This window comes from Xyrauchen texanus, chromosome 34, assembly GCF_025860055.1.
Source record: "Xyrauchen texanus isolate HMW12.3.18 chromosome 34, RBS_HiC_50CHRs, whole genome shotgun sequence".
In the NCBI taxonomy this organism is placed as follows: domain Eukaryota; kingdom Metazoa; phylum Chordata; class Actinopteri; order Cypriniformes; family Catostomidae; genus Xyrauchen; species Xyrauchen texanus.
In genome coordinates this window covers 7,339,543-7,360,538 of record NC_068309.1, presented here as the reverse complement: position 1 = coordinate 7,360,538, position 20,996 = coordinate 7,339,543, and the positions used below count along the sequence as shown (strand labels likewise).

At 40.0% G+C, this 20,996-nt stretch overlaps 1 protein-coding gene across 2 annotated transcripts in view; it reads left to right on the top strand.

Moving 5' to 3' along the window:
* The window catches only part of LOC127627623 (high affinity cAMP-specific and IBMX-insensitive 3',5'-cyclic phosphodiesterase 8B-like), a 64,691-nt gene that overhangs the window by 23,555 nt on the left and 20,140 nt on the right, over window positions 1–20,996 (top strand). For both annotated transcript variants that reach the window (XM_052104084.1, XM_052104083.1), the window contains exons 2-7: window positions 4,043–4,099; window positions 8,984–9,174; window positions 11,631–11,690; window positions 11,779–11,836; window positions 12,070–12,158; window positions 12,258–12,336. In XM_052104084.1, the coding sequence (XP_051960044.1) occupies window positions 4,043–4,099; window positions 8,984–9,174; window positions 11,631–11,690; window positions 11,779–11,836; window positions 12,070–12,158; window positions 12,258–12,336 (534 nt within the window). The remainder of the gene's footprint in view (window positions 1–4,042; window positions 4,100–8,983; window positions 9,175–11,630; window positions 11,691–11,778; window positions 11,837–12,069; window positions 12,159–12,257; window positions 12,337–20,996) is intronic.

Genomic DNA, 20,996 nt, shown 5'->3' with positions numbered 1-20,996 from the left:
AGACAAAAAAAAAACATTTGATTTCACTCATATTTTTAAGTTTCCCCAGCAGTAAGAATGGTTGAAGAGAGTTAAAGCGAAATTCAACAAAAAGAAGACATGCAAAATCTTAAGAATTCTCTAGATGCTAGTTTTGCATCTAGTGGCATTAAAATTGCACCCTCATTAAAATCATGAATATGTATTTACTTTGCCTAGTAAATGACTTACTTATTCATCTTATATCACAGTCAATTCGTGATTGATAAAATCAAAAATATCCATTAACCTCCTGAGACCCCAGTGTGACTTCTGTGTGCTTTTCCATTCCCTTTATGATATGTAACTATTAGCACCTAATAAACAAGCAAAAAAAAAATATTCTAGAGCAAATAGATTTCCTAAAAATTGATGTCCACATGTGTGGACAGCGGGACTCAATTTTAAATAATACGTTGAAAGTCTGATTATTTTCATCAAACTCACTTATGTTTCCAGGAACGTTGGTTATTCAAGTTTTTCAGATGTTACAGACATTACATTAGAAATTAGCTTAAGTCTGATTCAGAGTAACTTAGAAAAACATGTCTTGATATCACTGTCTTTGGATTTGCACTCCATCAAGCTGTGTTTGTGTGCAAGAACATACAACTTGTGTTCTCTGATCTCAGTAAGTGTGTTTTTTTTCCCCGTCTGTATATGATGTGCGTTGCCTATACAACGAGTTTCGCTTACTGCCCCCTGGAGAAAACAGGTGGTACTCCAAGCTTGAATTGCTCATATGGAAGGAATATTCCTTATTGTGGTCCGGAGACATGATTAATTGCATTAACTTTTTTAACACTTTATTTTTTATTTAATTTATCACACTGAATTAATGTGTTAAATCGACATCCCTAATTATATACAAATATGATATGACCCCCTTTAAGGCCATCTTTTAATTGGGTACTAGGCATAATGCATGCTTAACAACAGGGTCTATGAAAGAACCCTGGATTACTTCTAACCTAATCGACCTGTATACATTGTTTGTGTGAAACTAGCTGTTATGTTTGTAATTGTGTAATTGCATGTGTTACATTTGTAATTGTGCAGCTGCAGCTGAAGATATTGCGATTGGGTTGTTGTGAAGTTAGTGTCCTTTGTTGCATCATTTTCCTGTCCAATTAAACAGTACTCATATCTGTTTGTGCACGTTTTCACACTTGACTCTAGATTGCCTCTCAAGGGGCAAAATTAACAGAAAACAGGCAGATGACCAAAGTAAATTTATGCCCACTGAAGCTCTGCCATTTACACATGAGTGTGTGAGAGAGAGCGATTCCCACCCAATTTTGTCTCTTTTCTTCAGAATGAGGCTGCTTGTTTGAAATTATCCCTGACCTTTTCTCTAATATTGCTTGATCTATTTTCTAATAATTTTCATTTCCATTTTCTATGGTGTAGTGCGAAATCTTTTCCATCCTCCGGGCCTATTGCATTTTGTGTCTTTGAATCACTCTGACACAGGGCTGGACTGGGAATAGAAATCGGCATATAATACATAGCAACTGGCCCAAAAGTGTGTGTGTGTGTGTGACATGACTATCATGAGAGCAAGCCAGCCAGCTGCGGCCTTTTCTCTCTCTATGTTTCTCGTCATAGAGCATAAAGCTTCTTAATGCTATGAAATGTGTCGGGGAAGGCGATCTTTCCCATTACCATTCTTTCAGGGGAAAAAGACCCTGTGGAGACCACATCCTGCCCAGACTGGGGGAGGTGACATGTGGCCAATACGCCACATGGGTTGTCAAGCCACATGTGGGAGTGGCGCGGTGGTAGGTCCTACTTGATGAGGGAGGAGCTCTACAAACACAGCGACCGGGGGCAGAGGGACTGCCCAATGGAGATGTGGGTCCACCGACAGGGGGACCGTACCGTGGAAATTAGGCCTGTGGAGCCCTACACCAGTACAGTTCCTCCGTTGAATTCGCAGGCCGGAAGGCTAGGGAGGAAGAACATCCAGGAAGTGAGAGCTTAGTGGCTAACCTGGGAGAGAGAGTGCGTTGGATCACTTTGGTGAAGGGTGCTAGGTGCAAGCGGAACACCCGGTCGGCTGTTCCGTATTACCGAGTTCTACCGGCTCGGACCTGACAAAACACGAGATGAGACTGACTCAACCCTGAGATTGTAGAATCTCGCAAAGGTATTGGGTGTTGCCCAGCCCACTGCTCTGCAGATGTCTGCTAGGGAGGTGCCGGGGAGGATTCAGCTTCCGGGACCTCGAAGGAACCTGATAATCAAGTCGTGCTTGCCCAAGGACTTGCCGTCCACTGCGTCATGGTGGCCCGTGATAGTGGCTACATACACCTTCAAGATGGAGGGGGACAGCCTCCCCTCCAACCTCTCTTGCAGAAATGAAAGCACTGACCGAACTGCGCATCTCTGTGGGTCTTCAGATCGGGAAGAACACCAATTTGCGGAAGTTGGCTGGTAGAAGGAGCTCTGGCTTGGTTGATCATGTCTACGACTGCAAGTGGCAGTTCACTCAGATCTTCCGCTTCCTGTCCAGGGGCCAGACGTGGAGGTTCCAGAGGTCTGGACGCAGATGCCAGAGGGTGCCCCGTCCTTGAGAAAGAAGGTCCTTCCTCGGGGGAATTTCCCAGGGAGGTACTGTTGCGAGGAGATTTGTTGAGATTCGAGAACCTAGTCGCAAGTCCAAGACCACCGCCTTTTCCATCCAGGAACTACACAGAGGCGGAAGGGCATCTTTAAAAAGACGGGTCCTGAAAAGGACGTTCAACGCCTGCTGTGAATTGCTCTTTTGTGAGTGAAAACAAACCCTTTTAGAGGGGAAAATACTATTATGAAATACTTTTAGAAGTAAGCACTCTTTTAGACAGAAGCGCTGTTGAAGCGCCCAGGATCGTGGACTACACAGCGTCCAGAGAAGGAGTGACAGACGCACGCCCGCTTCCATTTACACCCGTATGTCAGGGGGCGGGACATAAAAATTCTGTCTGCCAATTTCTCATTGGCCTTTTTTCCAAGTTCAGAGGTACACAAGGCTCTCAAGAAAGACCCCTTGTGTCACTACATTCGATACATCGTCGAGTGAGTGACAGAAGGGGAAAGAAAAGTTTTAGACCTCAAGAAATGAATGGTGTATTGAATGATTTGTTTTGTTCCATGTACAGATTTTTTCACTTGTTTCACACTTAAATTTAGCAAGACATTTGTCTGTTTGCCAATGGACACTGACAGCATTATCAAGATGCATAATCTTAAAACAAATCTTTCTTTGTTAAATTATTTTGGTTCCCAGATACACTATTCTTGTTTTAATGATGATCATGTTTAGATATTGTACTGGAAAGCAAGACAAAGTTACAGATTAAGAATAGGATTTTTGTGGTGTGTGTGAGTGTGTGAATAGCTTCACTCGTTTATTTGTCTTCACAAAATATTATGGGTATTATGTGCACTGCTTTTATTCTGATTATTATCTATTTTTAGCCTATGAAGGATTTTATGTACACGCGTGTGTGTGTGTGTGTGTGTGTGTGTGTGTGTGTGTGTGTGTGTGTGTGTGTGTGTGTGTGTTAGAGTGTGACTCCCGCTGAGAAGCTTATGTGTAGTGTTAAAGTGGATGATGCTTTTAAGCCACCTGTTCTCTATCAGTGCAATGTCTCAGCAATGTTTGGACAACACTTTAAAAACCCAACTTTTACTTTTGGACTGCACGTACCACATCCGGATAAATCTCTCGGAGTGGAGTTTGCGCTGAACAGGATGGCTACATTTTGGCTGCGATCAGATTATATTAAAGCAATCTGTAGTACATTATATCTTCACTGGACTGAAGTTGTTTGTCTTGTATAGTTTGTGTAAACGATTGCACTCTTGATCTGGAATCAAAGAGGAAACTTTCAAACGAATGTACCAACAATGCATGATTAAAAACAGGACAGAAATGCCAGAATGTTGCTACAGGGTTCGGAGATGGTAAAAATGGATGCATTTTAACTGTTTCTTTTCAGTCTAATTCCTACAACATGCAACATCTATCTCTCTGTCTCAGGTGTCTGCTACAGAAGAGCGTTTGGGGCCGATGCGTCTGAGTCAGGAGCCCATACAGGTAAAGTCTATCTTGTCCTAATGTTTAGTCTTTGAGCAAATGCATGTGTGGCTTTTGAAATTGTAGCTGGAAAATAAATGCATGTGCTTCTGTGTTTTCCTGGATGACTTTACTTAGGCTAAGTTTAGTGGTTAATGATTTGGGCTGGTTAAACAAAGGGTGTATATATATTCATTTGACAAATTACTGAGAGTTTATCTTTTATAATCAGAGTTTTTAAAGGAATATTTCATCATCAATACAAGATAAGCTTAATCACTGCATTTGTAGCAATAATGTTGCTTACCAAAAATAATTATAATAATATCACAGTTAAAATAAGGCACCTACAGTGGAAGTGAATGGGACAGTCCATAAACAGTCAAATACACACTGTTTCAAAAGTATAGCCTGAAGAATTCAACATTATACTGTACATGTTAACGTTATTTTTGTATGATATATTGCTTACAGGGTTTAACAGCGCTACATTGTCATGGCAACAAAGTTGTAGTATTGGAGTTGACTACACTCGTAAGGTCACACAACACAACACATCATTTTTACGTCTTGTGCCTGTACTTTTCAAACAGTGTGTTTCAATGTTTGGACTGGCCCGATACACAAGTGCCTTATTGTAACCACCGTATTTACTTTCTTTTTTTTTATAAACGAGGTCTGAGTAAAAATCAACACAAATACTTTTGATTGAGCCTAACTTGTATTAAACCTGGAAAATTCCTTTAAGCAAGGCAGTAAAGCACAGATACATTATGATCTCATATAGAATGTGCAGCGATCTGTTATATGACTAAAATCCCAATAGAAGTTTCAAGCAGTTTTCATTCTATTATATAATTCATAATTGCAAGCCTTCACTTTGTGGAACTTGCGTCATCAAAATCTTGACCTGTGGAATGTCCCTGTGACATCATAATGCACCAAAAGGGTTTGTGTGGTAATGTTGTGTAATCTCATATTGACCTTGCTGTTGTGGAATATCCTTGTGACATCATATTGAATTAATGCAGAGCCTATATTTTGATGTTTTATGATTTTACAAGTCTCTGAAATGAGCCTCTGTCCTGTGACATCATAGTGCATTATTGTCATTGCTGCTACTTCCTGTTTCTGAAGTATGGCAAACAGTTGGTCACCCAAAACCTTTACAGTGACTCAGTCAGGAACCCAGAATAATCTTGAGCTGTCTCACAGGATTGACTCAGATTATCCTGTGCGTGTGTGTGTGTGTGTGTGTGTGTGTGTGTGTGTGTGTGTGTGTGTGTGTGTGTGTGTGTGTGTATGTGTGTATGTGCGTGCGTGTGGGTCTGGGTGGTTTACGAGGACATTTTTTAGGTTACAAAGGGTATTATGCTATAAATGTGGTTTATGAGGACATTTCTAATATCCCCATAATTAAAATCACTTAAAAACAAACTAAATAATGTTTTCTTTGAAAATGTAAAAATGCAGAAAGTTTTTGTGAGGGTTAGGGGATAGAATCTATAGTTTGTACAGTATAAAAGTCATTATGTCTATGGAGAGTCCTCATAAGGATAGCCGCATTAGTGTGTGTGTGTGTGTGTGTGTGTGTGTGTGTGTGTGTGTGTGTGTGTGTGTGTGTGTGTGGTATTAGTGGGAATTATGGTTACCTAAAAGTAAAATTGTGTAATAGAAAGTGTTGTGTGTAGCATTAACCTAATGACTGCCTGTCAAGGGAAATTCAGGAGGTCTATGTAATCTCTTGTAGTCTGTAGACTCTTTGTGCAACTGATGTAACAGAGAATCAATCAAAATGGATTTTTTAAGTGAATCACCTGTCATCCATTTAAGGTTTTGAATTTAATTTAGCTATTGACTTATAAAACACACACACACACACACACTGAACAGGAGTATTTCATTACATTTACAGGTTTTGGTAGTCGGCAGATTTCAAACCAGCTTAATATCTAGACGTTTTGTCTTCAGGTGTGTGCACTGTCCCGACGAGCGAATGAGCTACAGCCAATGAAATATATTGTCACCTTCCTAAAATAAGGTCCTAAGTCATTTTTTCAGGTTTTTCAGAAACCACAAAAAACTAAACCAAATATCATGAGGAGATGATTTATGCAAAAAAAAAAAAATGTATGTCGTGTAGTTTAGAGGTCAACCGATAATGGATTTTGCCGATTCAGATAACTAAGGTGGTGGAAAAGTCAGCTATTTGATTACTTGGCCGATAGTTTTTTAAGTTTTCTTACTATGATGGCACAGACATCGAGGCTGCGAGAGTCCAAAATGAATAAAATCCAAAAGGCTGTTTATTGTGCAACCAAAATTCCAATACCAACAAGAATATATGATTTGGTTCATAACGTGGGGCTTTTAAATATAAAAAGTTTGAAATACACCAGGGTGTTTTTCAAAATGATTGAAACTTGGCTTCATTACAATACTCCAAATTCAAGTACATAACAAATTAAGCTTTTTATAGCCTATATATTCACCAGATGAAAAGTTTTGTGTGTGTGTGTATATATATACTTCACCAGATTAATTCTTTTTGTTGTTGTTGAGGAATAAATGCAAAAAAAAATAAACTATCAGCACTGATTAATCGGTAAAACCGTTATATCGGCCTAACTGTAGTGTAGTTGATACACTACAGTACTAAGGTGTTCGCACCAGCATGATGAAAAAAATGACTGTGAGTCACAGGTGCCGATTGCAAGTCGTGTAGTGTAAGCTTGGCTTTAGCTATAGTTTGGGGACAAATTTGCACCCAAAAGTAAGATAAATCAGACAAAACCTCCCTTTGGGGACATTTTGGGATGTCCTCGTTTAAAAAAAAATTAAGATCCATATATAAATTAAATAATGATTTAAAAAATAATAATAATGCAAAAAGTTTTCTGTTAGTGTTAGTTTATTGTAATTATATTTAGCATTACATAAAAACAGTAGAAGTCTGTTATATCTCAATTTAGATTGCAGAACAATTGTGTGTGTGTGTGTGTGTGTGTGTGTGTGTGTGTGTGTGTGTGTGTGTGTGTGTGTGTGTGTGTGTGTGTGTGTGTGTGTGTGTGTGTGTGTGTGTGTGTGTGAGCGTGTATTTATCACTTTGTGGGGACCAGATGTCCCCATAAGGATAGTAACACCCGAAATTTTTGACCTTGTGGGGACATTTTGTCGGTCCCCATGAGGAAAACAGCTTTTAAATCATACTAAATTTTGTTTTTTGAAAATGTAAAAATGCAGAAAGTTTTCTGTGAGGGTTCGGTTTATGGGATAGAATATAAAGTTTGTACAGTATAAAAACCATTATATCTATGGAAAGTCCCCATAAAACATGGAAACCAAACGTGTGTGTGTGTGTGTGTGTGTGTGTGTGTGTGGGTGTGTGTAGGTTGCTGAATCAGCAGGGGCCTCAAACACACACTAGCCCAGACTGAACCTGTCTATGGCCTCGTTAGAACGGACAGTGGCCTAAATCACTCACTCACTCACACACACATAAGCAAAAACGTACATTTCAGCTCTGTTGACCTGTGGAATGAGAGGGGTGGTAGTGAACTGTTTTCAAAGCTCTTTGAGTGTGGTATGATTACTTAAAAGGATAGTTCACCAAAAAAGGAAAATGATGTCGTCATTTCCAAACCCTTGTGACTTTCTTTATTCAGTGAAAAGCAAAAGTAGATGTTTATCAGAATGTCTGAGCTGCTATTTTCCTTATGATGAAAGTGGATAAAAACCAGGGACTGTCAAGCTCAAAAAAGGCAAAATGATATAATGCGGTTACTTACTCGTATTGCAGCAGTTCCAAGGTTAAATATCCACCATGTGGTGCTATAAGTTTTTTTTAAGATTAATGCTCTATCGAGTTTTAAATTAATAAAAAAACCTACCTACCTACCACCCTACCCTAAACCTTAAACCTAAACCTAACCGATAGTGTCATAAAAAGCAAATGTGAAATGAAAAACGCAATTGTCGAAGCAACTACGTCACTTTGTGGTGCTTCAATGACACTTTCGGCTGATGTGTCGACTCATTGGGGATCCTTTGCATTGCAAGTGCAACCCTCTATCAACCCCCTAAGTCATACACTATAGTAAAAATGCTTTGATGTCATAAGAAAGCATTTTGCAAGGAACAGGGTGAAAAGTAAGAGTTTATGAACTGAAAAAATTACGTTTTACTTGAGATTAGTGTGAAAGAGCATAAAAGTCGTTGTTGTTGTTGTAGTGCCTTTAGTGTTCATTTTACCAGGAAGCTACCGTGATACAACGAGCCATGTAAAAATCCTTTTGCAAAAATGTTGGCATAGCAACGTGAGTCTATGAGACCAGGTTGGAAAATCATGGAATTTATAAGTTGCACAATCAAACATTTCATTGTATGGAAAAGAGCAGAGTTCAAATTCTGTAAAATATCTCCTTTGTGTTCCACGGGGGGGAAAAGAAATCATACAGGTTTGGAACCATATGAGGGTGAGTAAATAATGACAGTTTTCGTTTTTGGGTGAACAGTCCCCATTCCTAAGCTTAGTTGGGGATTTTAGAGACTATCACAGTGAGTCAGTATTGTTTAAGCATTGATATATTTTGATTGTGTAGCATCAGTTCTATGCAGTTTTATGTGTCAATAGAAATTGCCGTGCAAGTTAGCATGTGAGAGAGCAGGTTTGAGTAAGGTCACTCCGCCTCCTGTAGGTAGACATGAGAAGGTGCACAGTGTGCCTCCCAGGCGAGGTAATGGCGACAAAGGTGTCCTGATCGACCTGGGCCATGTGGAATTTCACATTGCTGCTCCATGGTTACACAACACTGAACAGGATGAAAGACTATTGACCTTTCACATGCACTCACCAACACCATCTCTCTCTTTCTGACTCTCTTTCTCTCTGTCTCTCTCGCTCAGGTGTTACTGGTGTTCGCTAAAGAGGACAGTCAGAGCGATGCATTCTGGTGGGCGTGTGAGCGGGCGGGGTTCAGGTGTAACATCGCACGAACAGCTGAGTCTGCCGTGGAGTGTTTCCTGGATAAACACCACGAGATTATCATCATTGATGGGCGGCACTCGCGCTACTTTGAGGCCGAAGCCGTCTGCCGGTGGGTTCAGCCAACTCCATCTATCATTCTCTCTCTCTTTTCTGTCTAGCCCTTTTACTCTCTTACACAGAGAGAAAGTATCAACACTATCACAGAGGTTTAAATGCATGTACTTACAAACACACACTCTCAAAGTTGGCAGCTCTCCGCATATCTAGTAGTTGCCAAAGCCCTAATTCTTTCCCTAGTAGATGTCTATGTTATGGTGTAGTTATTGAGATGTGAGAGAGAGTTGTCCACTTTAATGTAGTGTATATACAGTATATATATATATATATATATATATATATATATATATATATATATATATATATATATATATATATATATATATATACACTCACCTAAAGGATTATTAGGAACACCTGTTCAATTTCTCATTAATGCAATTATCTAATCAACCAATCACATGGCAGTTGCTTCAATGCATTTAGGGGTGTGGTCCTGGTCAAGACAATCTCCTGAACTCCAAACTGAATGTCAGAATGGGAAACTTTGCCTGAAATAACCACTCGTTACAACCGAGGTATGCAGCAAAGTCAGAATTTAGCGTAAACAGAATGAGAACATGGATCCATCATGCCTTGTTACCACTGTGCAGGCTGGTGGTGGTGGTGTAATGGTGTGGGGGATGTTTTCTTGGCACACTTTAGGCCCCTTAGTGCCAATTGGGCATCGTTTAAATGCCACGGCCTACCTGAGCATTGTTTCTGACCATGTCCATCCCTTTATGGCCACCATGTACCCATCCTCTGATGGCTACTTCCAGCAAGATAATGCACCATGTCACAAAGCTCGAATCATTTCAAATTGGTTTCTTGAACATGACAATGAGTTCACTGTACTAAAATGGCCCCCACAGTCACCAGATCTCAACCCAATAGAGCATCTTTGGGATGTGGTGGAACGGGAGCTTCATGCCATGGATGTGCATCCCACAAATCTCCATCAACTGCAAGATGCTATCCTATCAATATGGGCCAACATTTCTAAAGAATGCTTTCAGCACCTTGTTGAATCAATGCCAGGTAGAATTAAGGCAGTTCTGAAGGCGAAAGGGGTCAAACACAGTATTAGTATGGTGTTCCTAATAATCCTTTAGGTGAGTGTGTGTATATATATATATATATATATATATATATATATATATATATATATATATATATATATACACACACACACACACACACACACACACACACACACACAGAGTATTATATTTAGTATAGTACAGGATATTTAGATTTACAAGGAATGCTCCAAGTTCAAGCCAAGTTCAGCTCTGTAGCATTTTGTTTTATTTCCACAGAAAATCTTTCATTGATAAAATCATCAGTAGTGGCCGATAAAAGCTATTTCATGAAACTCTGAATGGCGCAAGCTGATAGGTTCTTTGGACTTTTTCTGTTTCTCTTAATGTTCACATCAACCATCAGAATGGGGGAAAAAAAATTATATCAGTGATATGGACCGTGGCATGTTTGTTGGTGCCAGATGGGCTGGTTTGAGTATTACAAGCTGATCTCCTGGGATTACTCAGAATTGTGTGAAATGGTGTGAAAAACTAAAAACACCCAGAGAGCAGCGGTTATGTGGGCGAAAATTGCTTGTTAATGACAAAAGTCAGAGAAGAATGGCCAGACTGGTTCGAGCTGACAGAAAGGCTACGGTAACTCAGATAACCCCTCTGTACAATTGTAGTGAGCAGAACAGCATCTCAGAATGCACAACATGTCGAACCTTGTGGTAAATGGGCTACAACAGCAGAAGACCATGTTGGGTTCCACTTCTGTCCACATCTGGAGAGGTGGAGGCGTAGTGGGTTAATGCACAAGACTGTTAATCAGAAGGTCGTTGGTTCGATCCCCACAGCCACCACCGTTTGTGTCCTTGAGCAAGGCACTTAACTCCAGGTTGCTCTGGTGGGATTGTCCCTGTAATAAGTGCACTGTAAGTCGCTTTGGATAAAAGCGTCTGCCAAATGCATAAATGTCAGCCAAGAACAAAAAACTGAGGCTGCAGTGGGCTTACCTCAGCAGCAATTCAGATTTCTTTATGGTGTTTTGTGTTTGTGTGAGTAACATTGTGCATTATCTCTACATGTGTATTAATTATTACTCCTGGAATGGCCACTCTTTATGAACTTCATGTCATTATGTGGCCTTTTGTAGTCACTACAGTGATTAACAATAAATTTGAAAGTGAAAAGCACACTTCCAGAAGGTTAGTATATTACATTTATATCATTTAATCATATAAAGTGTAGTGAACTGTAAAATATACAGGCATCAAAATGATTTCCCGTAAAGCCCAGAAACTTGAATATAGAAATATTAAATGAATACACTCAAACACTATGAGTTACACTCATATATTTCTGTGTACTTTAATATCCATTTATCTGATTTTGTCATGTTTTTGTAATTGTAATATTTGCCTTGTGTGTTATTGATCAGGATGATTCGAGCGACCAAGCCTTCTGAGCACACAGTCGTTTTAGCAGTGGTGCCACAAATGTAAGACCTCAGATAAACTTAAAACATACTGATCCGTTATCCATGTGTTACGTGCTGCCATCATATTCTTCCTCTCTCTCTTTGTCAGTCCCACCGATCAGGAAGAGCCATCTGTTCTCCCTCTTCTCTCTGCTGGCTTCTCCAGAGTGAGTATTTTACTCCACATTACTCTAGTCTACTCTACTTAAGGAGGTTTATAATACCTGAATACCTGAAGTTATAATATAACCACTTTTGGATTGTGTTTGGTCGCCACTTGATGTCCAATGTAAAATCTGAGGCCTGAAGCAAAACTGATTGAGAACCTCTGCTCTATGTATGTATGCTATACTCTCTCTCTCTCTCTCTCTCTCTCTCTCTCTCTCTCTCTCTCTCTCAGAGGTATGTGGAGAACAGCAGTGTATCAGCGTGCTATAATGAGTTAATCCAGTTAGAGCATGGCGAGGTGCGTGCTCAGTTCAAACTAAGGTAAATCCCAAAACATGAACTTTAATTCCTGAACTGAAAATTACACTAGTGTGAAAGTCACAAAACCTTTAGCATTTGTTCATGTTGCTGTTCTTGCAGGGCTTGTAACTCAGTGTTTACTGCGTTAGAACAGTGTCAGGAAGCTGTAGAGATCAGCAGTGAAGATCACGTCATACAAGTGAGTTTTGGGATCCAAGCTGAATTTCCATTTGGACTTTGCTTACATGTCATTAAGATGATGTAATACTGGGGGATTCATTTAGAAAGAATTGTGGCTGGTAAAAGCACTGTTTATTTGCATGTGCTGACTGTGCTAGAGTAGCACTCATAGATTCACTAAAAGAATTATGCAGATCAGGTAACGCCACAAACACGGCCGCAAACACAATGCAAATTGCACAGCGTAATTCAGATTTTACGGGGTAGTTCTGAACGCTATAGCGTTTATTATATTACAACCTGCTTTCCTCAGGCGGTAATAGCATGATGTTTATTGCGGCAGGCAAATAGCACAGAGTTTTGTGAATGAAGCAGAATCAATAATGAGCACATATAAAGTAGGTTTGTTTGTGTGGAAAGGAATGACAATGACTAAATTTAAATACTCATGATGCAATGTTATTTCAGCACTGATTCTGCCTGCTATAATTCATATTCCGGGTTCAATACAAGTTAACCTTAATTGATAGTATTTGTGTCATAATGTTGAGTACCAAACAAGTGGTTTAGACTCATCCCTCCTTTTCTTTAAAAGAGCAAAATATGGGTTAGGCACTTACAAAGGGAGTGAATGGAGCCAATCTGTTTCAAAAGTACAGTCAGAAGACATAAACAATATTAACATTTCTGAAAGTTCAACTAAAGTACGTTTCCATGAACTGTAAATGCGCATTATCTTGCGGGAGCCCGTCTTTTTTGTCATGGAGCAGCTGAACGACCTCTTTGCTTCGTGGAGAGTTGTATTTGCTGTAATAAAGCAATTGTTCATTGTGTTCTTAAATGCTGCCAGGAGATGTTGCAGAATAAGTGCACATAATGAGAGCTCAAATGGCTATTCCCATTCACCGATAGCCTCCATATACCTGAGAGCACCCACGCTCAAAACTGTTCTGGAGGATTGTTAGGACCTGTAGCGAATCAGCTCTATGAAATATTAATAATCAATCATAACTTGTTATAATCGATTATGAATATTTGGATCAGTTAATCGGGTTAACTTGATGTAGCTACATTAACATTACAACCAAATACTCGGTTCATCCCGTGAACACTCAATTTTGGTTATTAATTAATTAATTAATAGAAATGTACATTTCCGGGGCAAGGGAAATGTCTTTCTTACTAAGTATTAAGAGCAAGTATTCAAAATCTATGATTAGTGACTTTAGATATGAGCTTGAGACACAGACAACTTTACATGTGACATGAACAAGACTTTATTAACTAGACTAAACATTTAAACTACTCTAACATACATATACATACATGCATACAGTTTACCAAGGGAAAGAGGGCTGAAGCAGAATACAGGAAGGCAAGAAGTTATAGCATTGTTTGAAGTTCAGCAGATCAACAGCCTGAGCAAACCATCATATTAGTTCTGACACGCCCTTTTTAGAAAGGGGTGAGGATACTTAATGTATCAAATAATGAGACTAAGTTTGATACTTGCATGTCCCATTTGAATTAAACTGTCCTGATGCAATTTGTTGAGGCTCCAGTTGATCTTTGATGATGTTGTCTTGATGAGAGAGAACCAGTGAGAGTCAGAGACAAGGCCGTAGCCTGGCACACGCTTGGGAGTCCTTGGGGCCTTCTAGTTTGGCATCATTCAGCGAGAGAGTGAGAGAGCACAAGGCTCAGAGGGCAAGAGAGGCCTAAGAGCATAAGAGAGCAAAGAGATAAGAGAGAGAAGGAAGTGGGCGCAGTAGTTTTATACCCTTAGAAAACATGTCCCACCTCTCATTGGCTCGACCAATGAGAAGGGTTTGGGTTCCAGGCGGGAATTTGGTTTATTGCTCTTTGTTCTCACATTTCTCATTGCATGTGCAAGAAAGAAAACTAGGAAATATACTTGTAATACTAATATGTTGTTGTTATCGACATATCATGTACACAGTCATTTCGATCTTCAAAATACCAAGTTATAGAGACCAAATATGCCACACATATGATTTCGGTTAACCATAGTATGCAAAGTCTGAAACATTAACCCATTAGTTTGCAAGAAAACATAGATCAAGCACATTTAAGGGAAAATGTGAGATGGCACATTAGATACATGTCAATACTTATCACATGGATATATAGAATATATATATAGGATTAACAGGGTTCATTTCTCTTTCTCAGTAAGAGAATGAAGTGAGGGTCAGCACTTCTCTGAACATTCCTTTGGAGGTCGTAAAATTCTCCTTCCATTGGGACAGGAGAATGATTCCTTTGTCAAGGCTCATTTGCATGTTTATGACAGTAAGAGATTTTGGGCTGAATGACTCAAAAGATAGTAAAACATCGCGTAATATCATTCTACAGAGATCTTATATTCGAATTCAGCTCGGACAAATCGTAAGGTTTAATTTGATACCAAGAAAGGTATATTTGGTACCTTTAAAAGTGGGTTTAACATTCTTACACTCAGGCTATTAAATATAAAGCCTCTTATTAAATATAATGAGTTCTCCTACACTACTAAACAATTCTACTAATTTTGATCTACACCAAAATACATAGCACACAGGGATTACAACATATTTCATTAAAACTAAGCCCTTTTAGGCTTTATAAGAAAGACACACATTTTTACGTTCAAAAGTTTCCCCCTTCCGGTCCACACGATAAGCACGTGGTGAGCATGCGGATGTCACATGCGGTTCTCTGTCAATGGTTCATTGTCTCTTTGTCAATACATTTATTGTGCTTGTGGAGACTAGTTGGCGCTATTTCAGTAATTAGGGGAGTTTCAACAGTAAGTTCTTGTTTGTTCGGAACCTGCCGAGTTAATGATTCCTTCATTGATTCCCTCAGTCGCTACAGTCCCCCTTTTCGCCAGGTGATGTCCCTGTTGGAGACATCATCGGACGACAATCATCACAATGGTGGATGGCAGGTGAATCATGAGGGTTTTGTAGCAGGTGGTTGTTCCACGGTGGGTGATGTAGACAGTAGCCACATCCAGGTCTCTGCAGCAGGTGCAGAGGCAGCAGGTGCAGAGGCAGCAGGTGCCTTGACAGTGTGTCACCTGTCATTATGAAGTCAGTTCGTTTGAGGCAGGTGCTTGTTTTGTGGCTGCAGGGAGTGGTTATGGGCATTGTGTAGTGTGGAGAGAGTTTCAGACTGACCTAGTACTGGTAGCAAAAGGGCAGCAGGTGGCCGTTCAGCCCTTGGTTCGGCACCCAGTCACCAGGTGTCTGAAGTCTGCAGTGTTACTCTGCTCTGGCAGCAGTGCTGACTTGAGCTTGCCTGAGTGGTGTTGGGCAAGAGTCAGAGGTTTGTTCTTCCCAGTACTCCTCAGGGGAGTTCTGTTCCAGGAGCTCTTTTGCTAGTGCTAGCAGCTCTTGTAACTCATAAACAGGCTTTTCTAGCTGTCTTTGTGCAGCCTCTGTTTGGCACCTGTTTGAAAGGTGTACAGGAGGATGTTGTTGTAGACTGCTGTGGGACGTCCTGTGGTATTTGCTGGGTGAGGCCTTGTGTTTGTTAAAGGCCTTCTGTGTCAGGTCACGCAGTTGTTGGATAGGCATTGTGTGGGGGCAGGCCATAATGCCTAAATGGTGACTTACCATAGGATGGAGGTTTCGGAGGAAAAGGCTCTTGAAGCTGGTGTCCTCCTCCATCCCAGGTTTGTTGCGAGCTCGAGTAAGCTCGTCTGAGTCTGTGGTAGTAAACATAGGGAGTTTCATGCCAACCCTGTTTGGTGTCTAGGGCAGCGATCAGTCCATTGTTAGACTCTGAGAATTCCCTTATGATGGCTTGTTTCAGCTGCTGGTAGTTAGACTGGATGTTTTCTGGCTGTCGAGCCAGAAAGCGTCGCAACTCTGGGCTGGACGTGATCCAGATCAGATGGAGTCTATCTTGATGGTTCACACTCATCAAAGACTGCAGGTGAAAGTCAATGTCTCGCAGGTAAGCGTGGACGTCGTGGTTTCCTGCAAGCTCTGGTGTAAATGCAGGGATATGTCTGGCCATTCGGTTGAGGTCTTTGAGTGTCGCTACACGTGTCGTTTCAAGATTCGTCTGAATCAATCCTTTTCCTTCCGCGGCTGCAGAAGCTTTAAGGAAACTGTCCGATGACGTGTTAAGCAGAGGGGTTTGTCTCCCCTTTGTAAATCTGTGCTTGGCTGGGGAGGTTTCTCTGCTGATTGCAAGTGGGGGAGTGAGATGTCTCTCCTGCTGTGGTTCCTTTTGCAGCAGGTAAGAGTGTCTCAGTTCTCGTTGGACCATGTCAAGTTCATCTTTGGTGTTTTCCAGCTGCTGAGTCAGCACTTTAACTTCAGCTCTGGACACATTCAGTTGACCTTCACAGGCCATGATTCTGGCATCTTTGTCCAAGAGTTCAGAATTTGCTGTTTTTAACATTGAATCTTTGTGAAAAAGTACCTTTTCCAGGTGCTCTCTGGCTGTCTTTTCCAACTGCTCTTGTTGTTTAGCAGCTGTCAGAGCCGTTTGAAGTCTGTGGATTACCTCCTGTGACTCCCTTCTGCCAGGGTCCTTGTGTCTGTCCTGAGCCCCCATCTCTAGCTGGTCTATGCGGTTTTTAGCATGTGTCAGCTCCATTTGGGACTCAGTGATCTGGCGTTTGAGGTTGTTTACCTCCTGTTTCAAACCTGTGAGGTTGTGGGCCAGGAAGATAACCTCAGTCAGATATTTGTGCTCATACCTCTGGTTTGAGTCGTCTGTCATTAGTTCTTTTCCCTCGTTTTCCAGTTGCTTTTTGTTCTGTTGCTGAAGGTCGTCAGCAGCCATGGATAAAAGGGTGTTCCTCAAAACACCTAGCCAGTCCTTTTGGCCTGCCATCTGGGCAGTTAGGCTGAGCATCTGCAACATTTTGGCACACTTCTGGTGAGAGTAAGGGCAAGAGACTAATGCAAGATCAAACAGAATTTGGAGCTAAAGGCAAAGTGAGACAGCAAGGTGTATAATGTACAGCTAGGTTTTGCTAGGTGTGGTTAACAATTGAAATGTGTTCCTGATTATTACTATCTTAGCTGCAAATAGCAGGATGCTCAGATTTGTGTGGATCTGAGTGGCTTTGCTAAAAGAGCGTAAGCCTAGATTTAATAAATGACTTAAGATGTTTCTTTGGGTCAAATTATTTATCAGCACTTACTGATAGCATACAACAGGCTTGATCTTTGAACACATGAAGAAGAGAAAGAAAGAGGAAGAAAAGAGCTTTCCTATTAGATTGTGTCTATTAGTGGTGCTCAAAATTATGCCATAGAAATCGTCTAGATTACTAGTGTAGCTGGCTCATAAAATTTAAGCAACTTGTTGCAAATAAACACAAAATCGAGAAGAAAAGTATGTCTAGTTACTTTTGCAGTTTTATGGGGAAATAAACTACACTAGACCAAGAGGGTTAAATGGTAAAATGAATAGCTGACTTCTATTATTAGTAAAAATAATAAAAAGATTTGAAGAAGTGATTAAAATAGCAGAATAACCTTGTATTGGGAATAATCAATAGCACTTATGATCAACAATTAGATTTGCTTTGGGCATCATTCTATAGTTGGTCACAGCTGTTGCGTGTTCAAGACCACGCAATGTGTTTGTCCCTCTATAAAGTTTAGTCAACGTGCCATTGAAAGTTCCCAATAACTATAAAAATTATTCTCTATCTAAACAGTTTACATGTAATTAAGTTTTTAGATTTAATTAACAAAGTAACTGCCAATTTAGCTGAACAGCGTTCAGTAAGGGATGCACCTGAAAGGTGCAGGTGAAGTTAGATGAGAAGAATTAAAGTTAAGGAAAGAGAAAGTGAGAATTCAGAAACCAGAAATGGGGTTAAAGGAAAATGGTTTAGATCACTTCACTCTGCATGCACACAAGCTGTAGATAAAGGCTTCATGTAAATTATGCTAGCAGCTAACTGTTGAAGCTATTAGTTAGCTTAGCCTAAGCTAAGGGGCTGCTAAGTTGGGTTAGCTTAGCCACCTAGGCTGGTTTGTTTACAAAATGGCGTCGGAAGGAAACACATTCGCTATCTGGAGTGAGCACTTCCTGTGACAAGTCGTTGTCATGGGAACCAATGCACTTCAGAGTTTCAGTGAGTGAAACACAGTTTTGATCACCAGGAAGCTAAGCCTTTTAGATGCACAGATAAAGTTTAGATGAAGGACATCAATCTAACTATAATTTGTAAGGCCTTTATACTGTGAAAAGGGAGCATCGCCCAAATCTACATTTATATAACACTGTACTGAGATTTCTTCATCAGAAACAGGTTAAGCAATCAATTCTGGTACAGTTTACATGCCGCTGAGCTGAGATTCCTTCATCAAAACAGACTTACACTTTAATACTGAAATTAGGGTTTCTTCGCTAAAATCATATTACTCGTACACTGATACCTTTTGAAAATATGCTTAAATGTGTTAAGACTCTTTCAATTACAGTAGAGATGTCAATTCAAGCCATCACTTTATCCGCATCCAAACAAGCCAGCAACTAGTGAAGCAAATGCCGTTTCGCATGTCATGTCCTATTCTGACCGGAATTATTCAATGCACACTTTTAGGTTGACTGGTTCAAGCTCATAACCTTTGTTTAATCATGCCCGCATCATTCTCCACCATTATGTAGCGAATCAGCTCTATGAAATATTAATAATCAATCATAACTTGTTATAATCGATTATGAATATTTGGATCAGTTAATCGGGTTAACTTTACAACCAAATACTCGGTTCATCCCGTGAACACTCAATTTTGGTTATTAATTAATTAATTAATAGAAATGTACATTTCCGGGGCAAGGGAAATGTCTTTCTTACTAAGTATTAAGAGCAAGTAGTCAAAATCTATGATTAGTGACTTTAGATATGAGCTTGAGACACAGACAACTTTACATGTGACATGAACAAGACTTTATTAACTAGACTAAACATTTAAACTACTCTAACATACATATACATACATGCATACAGTTTACCAAGGGAAAGAGGGCTGAAGCAGAATACAGGAAGGCAAGAAGTTATAGCATTGTTTGAAGTTCAGCAGATCAACAGCCTGAGCAAACCATCATATTAGTTCTGACACGCCCTTTTTAGAAAGGGGTGAGGATACTTAATGTATCAAATAATGAGACTAAGTTTGATACTTGCATGTCCCATTTGAATTAAACTGTCCTGATGCAATTTGTTGAGGCTCCAGTTGATCTTTGATGATGTTGTCTTGATGAGAGAGAACCAGTGAGAGTCAGAGACAAGGCCGTAGCCTGGCACACGCTTGGGAGTCCTTGGGGCCTTCTAGTTTGGCATCATTCAGCGAGAGAGTGAGAGAGCACAAGGCTCAGAGGGCAAGAGAGGCCTAAGAGCATAAGAGAGCAAAGAGATAAGAGAGAGAAGGAAGTGGGCGCAGTAGTTTTATACCCTTAGAAAACATGTCCCACCTCTCATTGGCTCGACCAATGAGAAGGGTTTGGGTTCCAGGCGGGAATTTGGTTTATTGCTCTTTGTTCTCACATTTCTCATTGCATGTGCAAGAAAGAAAACTAGGAAATATACTTGTAATACTAATATGTTGTTGTTATCGACATATCATGTACACAGTCATTTCGATCTTCAAAATACCAAGTTATAGAGACCAAATATGCCACACATATGATTTCGGTTAACCATAGTATGCAAAGTCTGAAACATTAACCCATTAGTTTGCAAGAAAACATAGATCAAGCACATTTAAGGGAAAATGTGAGATGGCACATTAGATACATGTCAATATTTATCACATGGATATATAGAATATATATATAGGATTAACAGGGTTCATTTCTCTTTCTCAGTAAGAGAATGAAGTGAGGGTCAGCACTTCTCTGAACATTCCTTTGGAGGTCGTAAAATTCTCCTTCCATTGGGACAGGAGAATGATTCCTTTGTCAAGGCTCATTTGCATGTTTATGACAGTAAGAGATTTTGGGCTGAATGACTCAAAAGATAGTAAAACATCGCGTAATATCATTCTACAGAGATCTTATATTCGAATTCAGCTCGGACAAATCGTAAGGTTTAATTTGATACCAAGAAAGGTATATTTGGTACCTTTAAAAGTGGGTTTAACATTCTTACACTCAGGCTATTAAATATAAAGCCTCTTATTAAATATAATGAGTTCTCCTACACTACTAAACAATTCTACTAATTTTGATCTACACCAAAATACATAGCACACAGGGATTACAACATATTTCATTAAAACTAAGCCCTTTTAGGCTTTATAAGAAAGACACACATTTTTACGTTCAAAAGTTTCCCCCTTCCGGTCCACACGATAAGCACGTGGTGAGCATGCGGATGTCACATGCGGTTCTCTGTCAATGGTTCATTGTCTCTTTGTCAATACATTTATTGTGCTTGTGGAGACTAGTTGGCGCTATTTCAGTAATTAGGGGAGTTTCAACAGTAAGTTCTTGTTTGTTCGGAACCTGCCGAGTTAATGATTCCTTCATTGATTCCCTCAGTCGCTACAGACCCATTTTAACGACGATCTGTGGGTGAAGCACATTCGACTAACCAGGGCTACGTTTGAAGAATTGTGTGCCACGGTCGGACCGTTCGTTGAGCCAGTCATTTCAAGCTCTCACACACCTATACCATCCAATGAGAGCATTGCCATC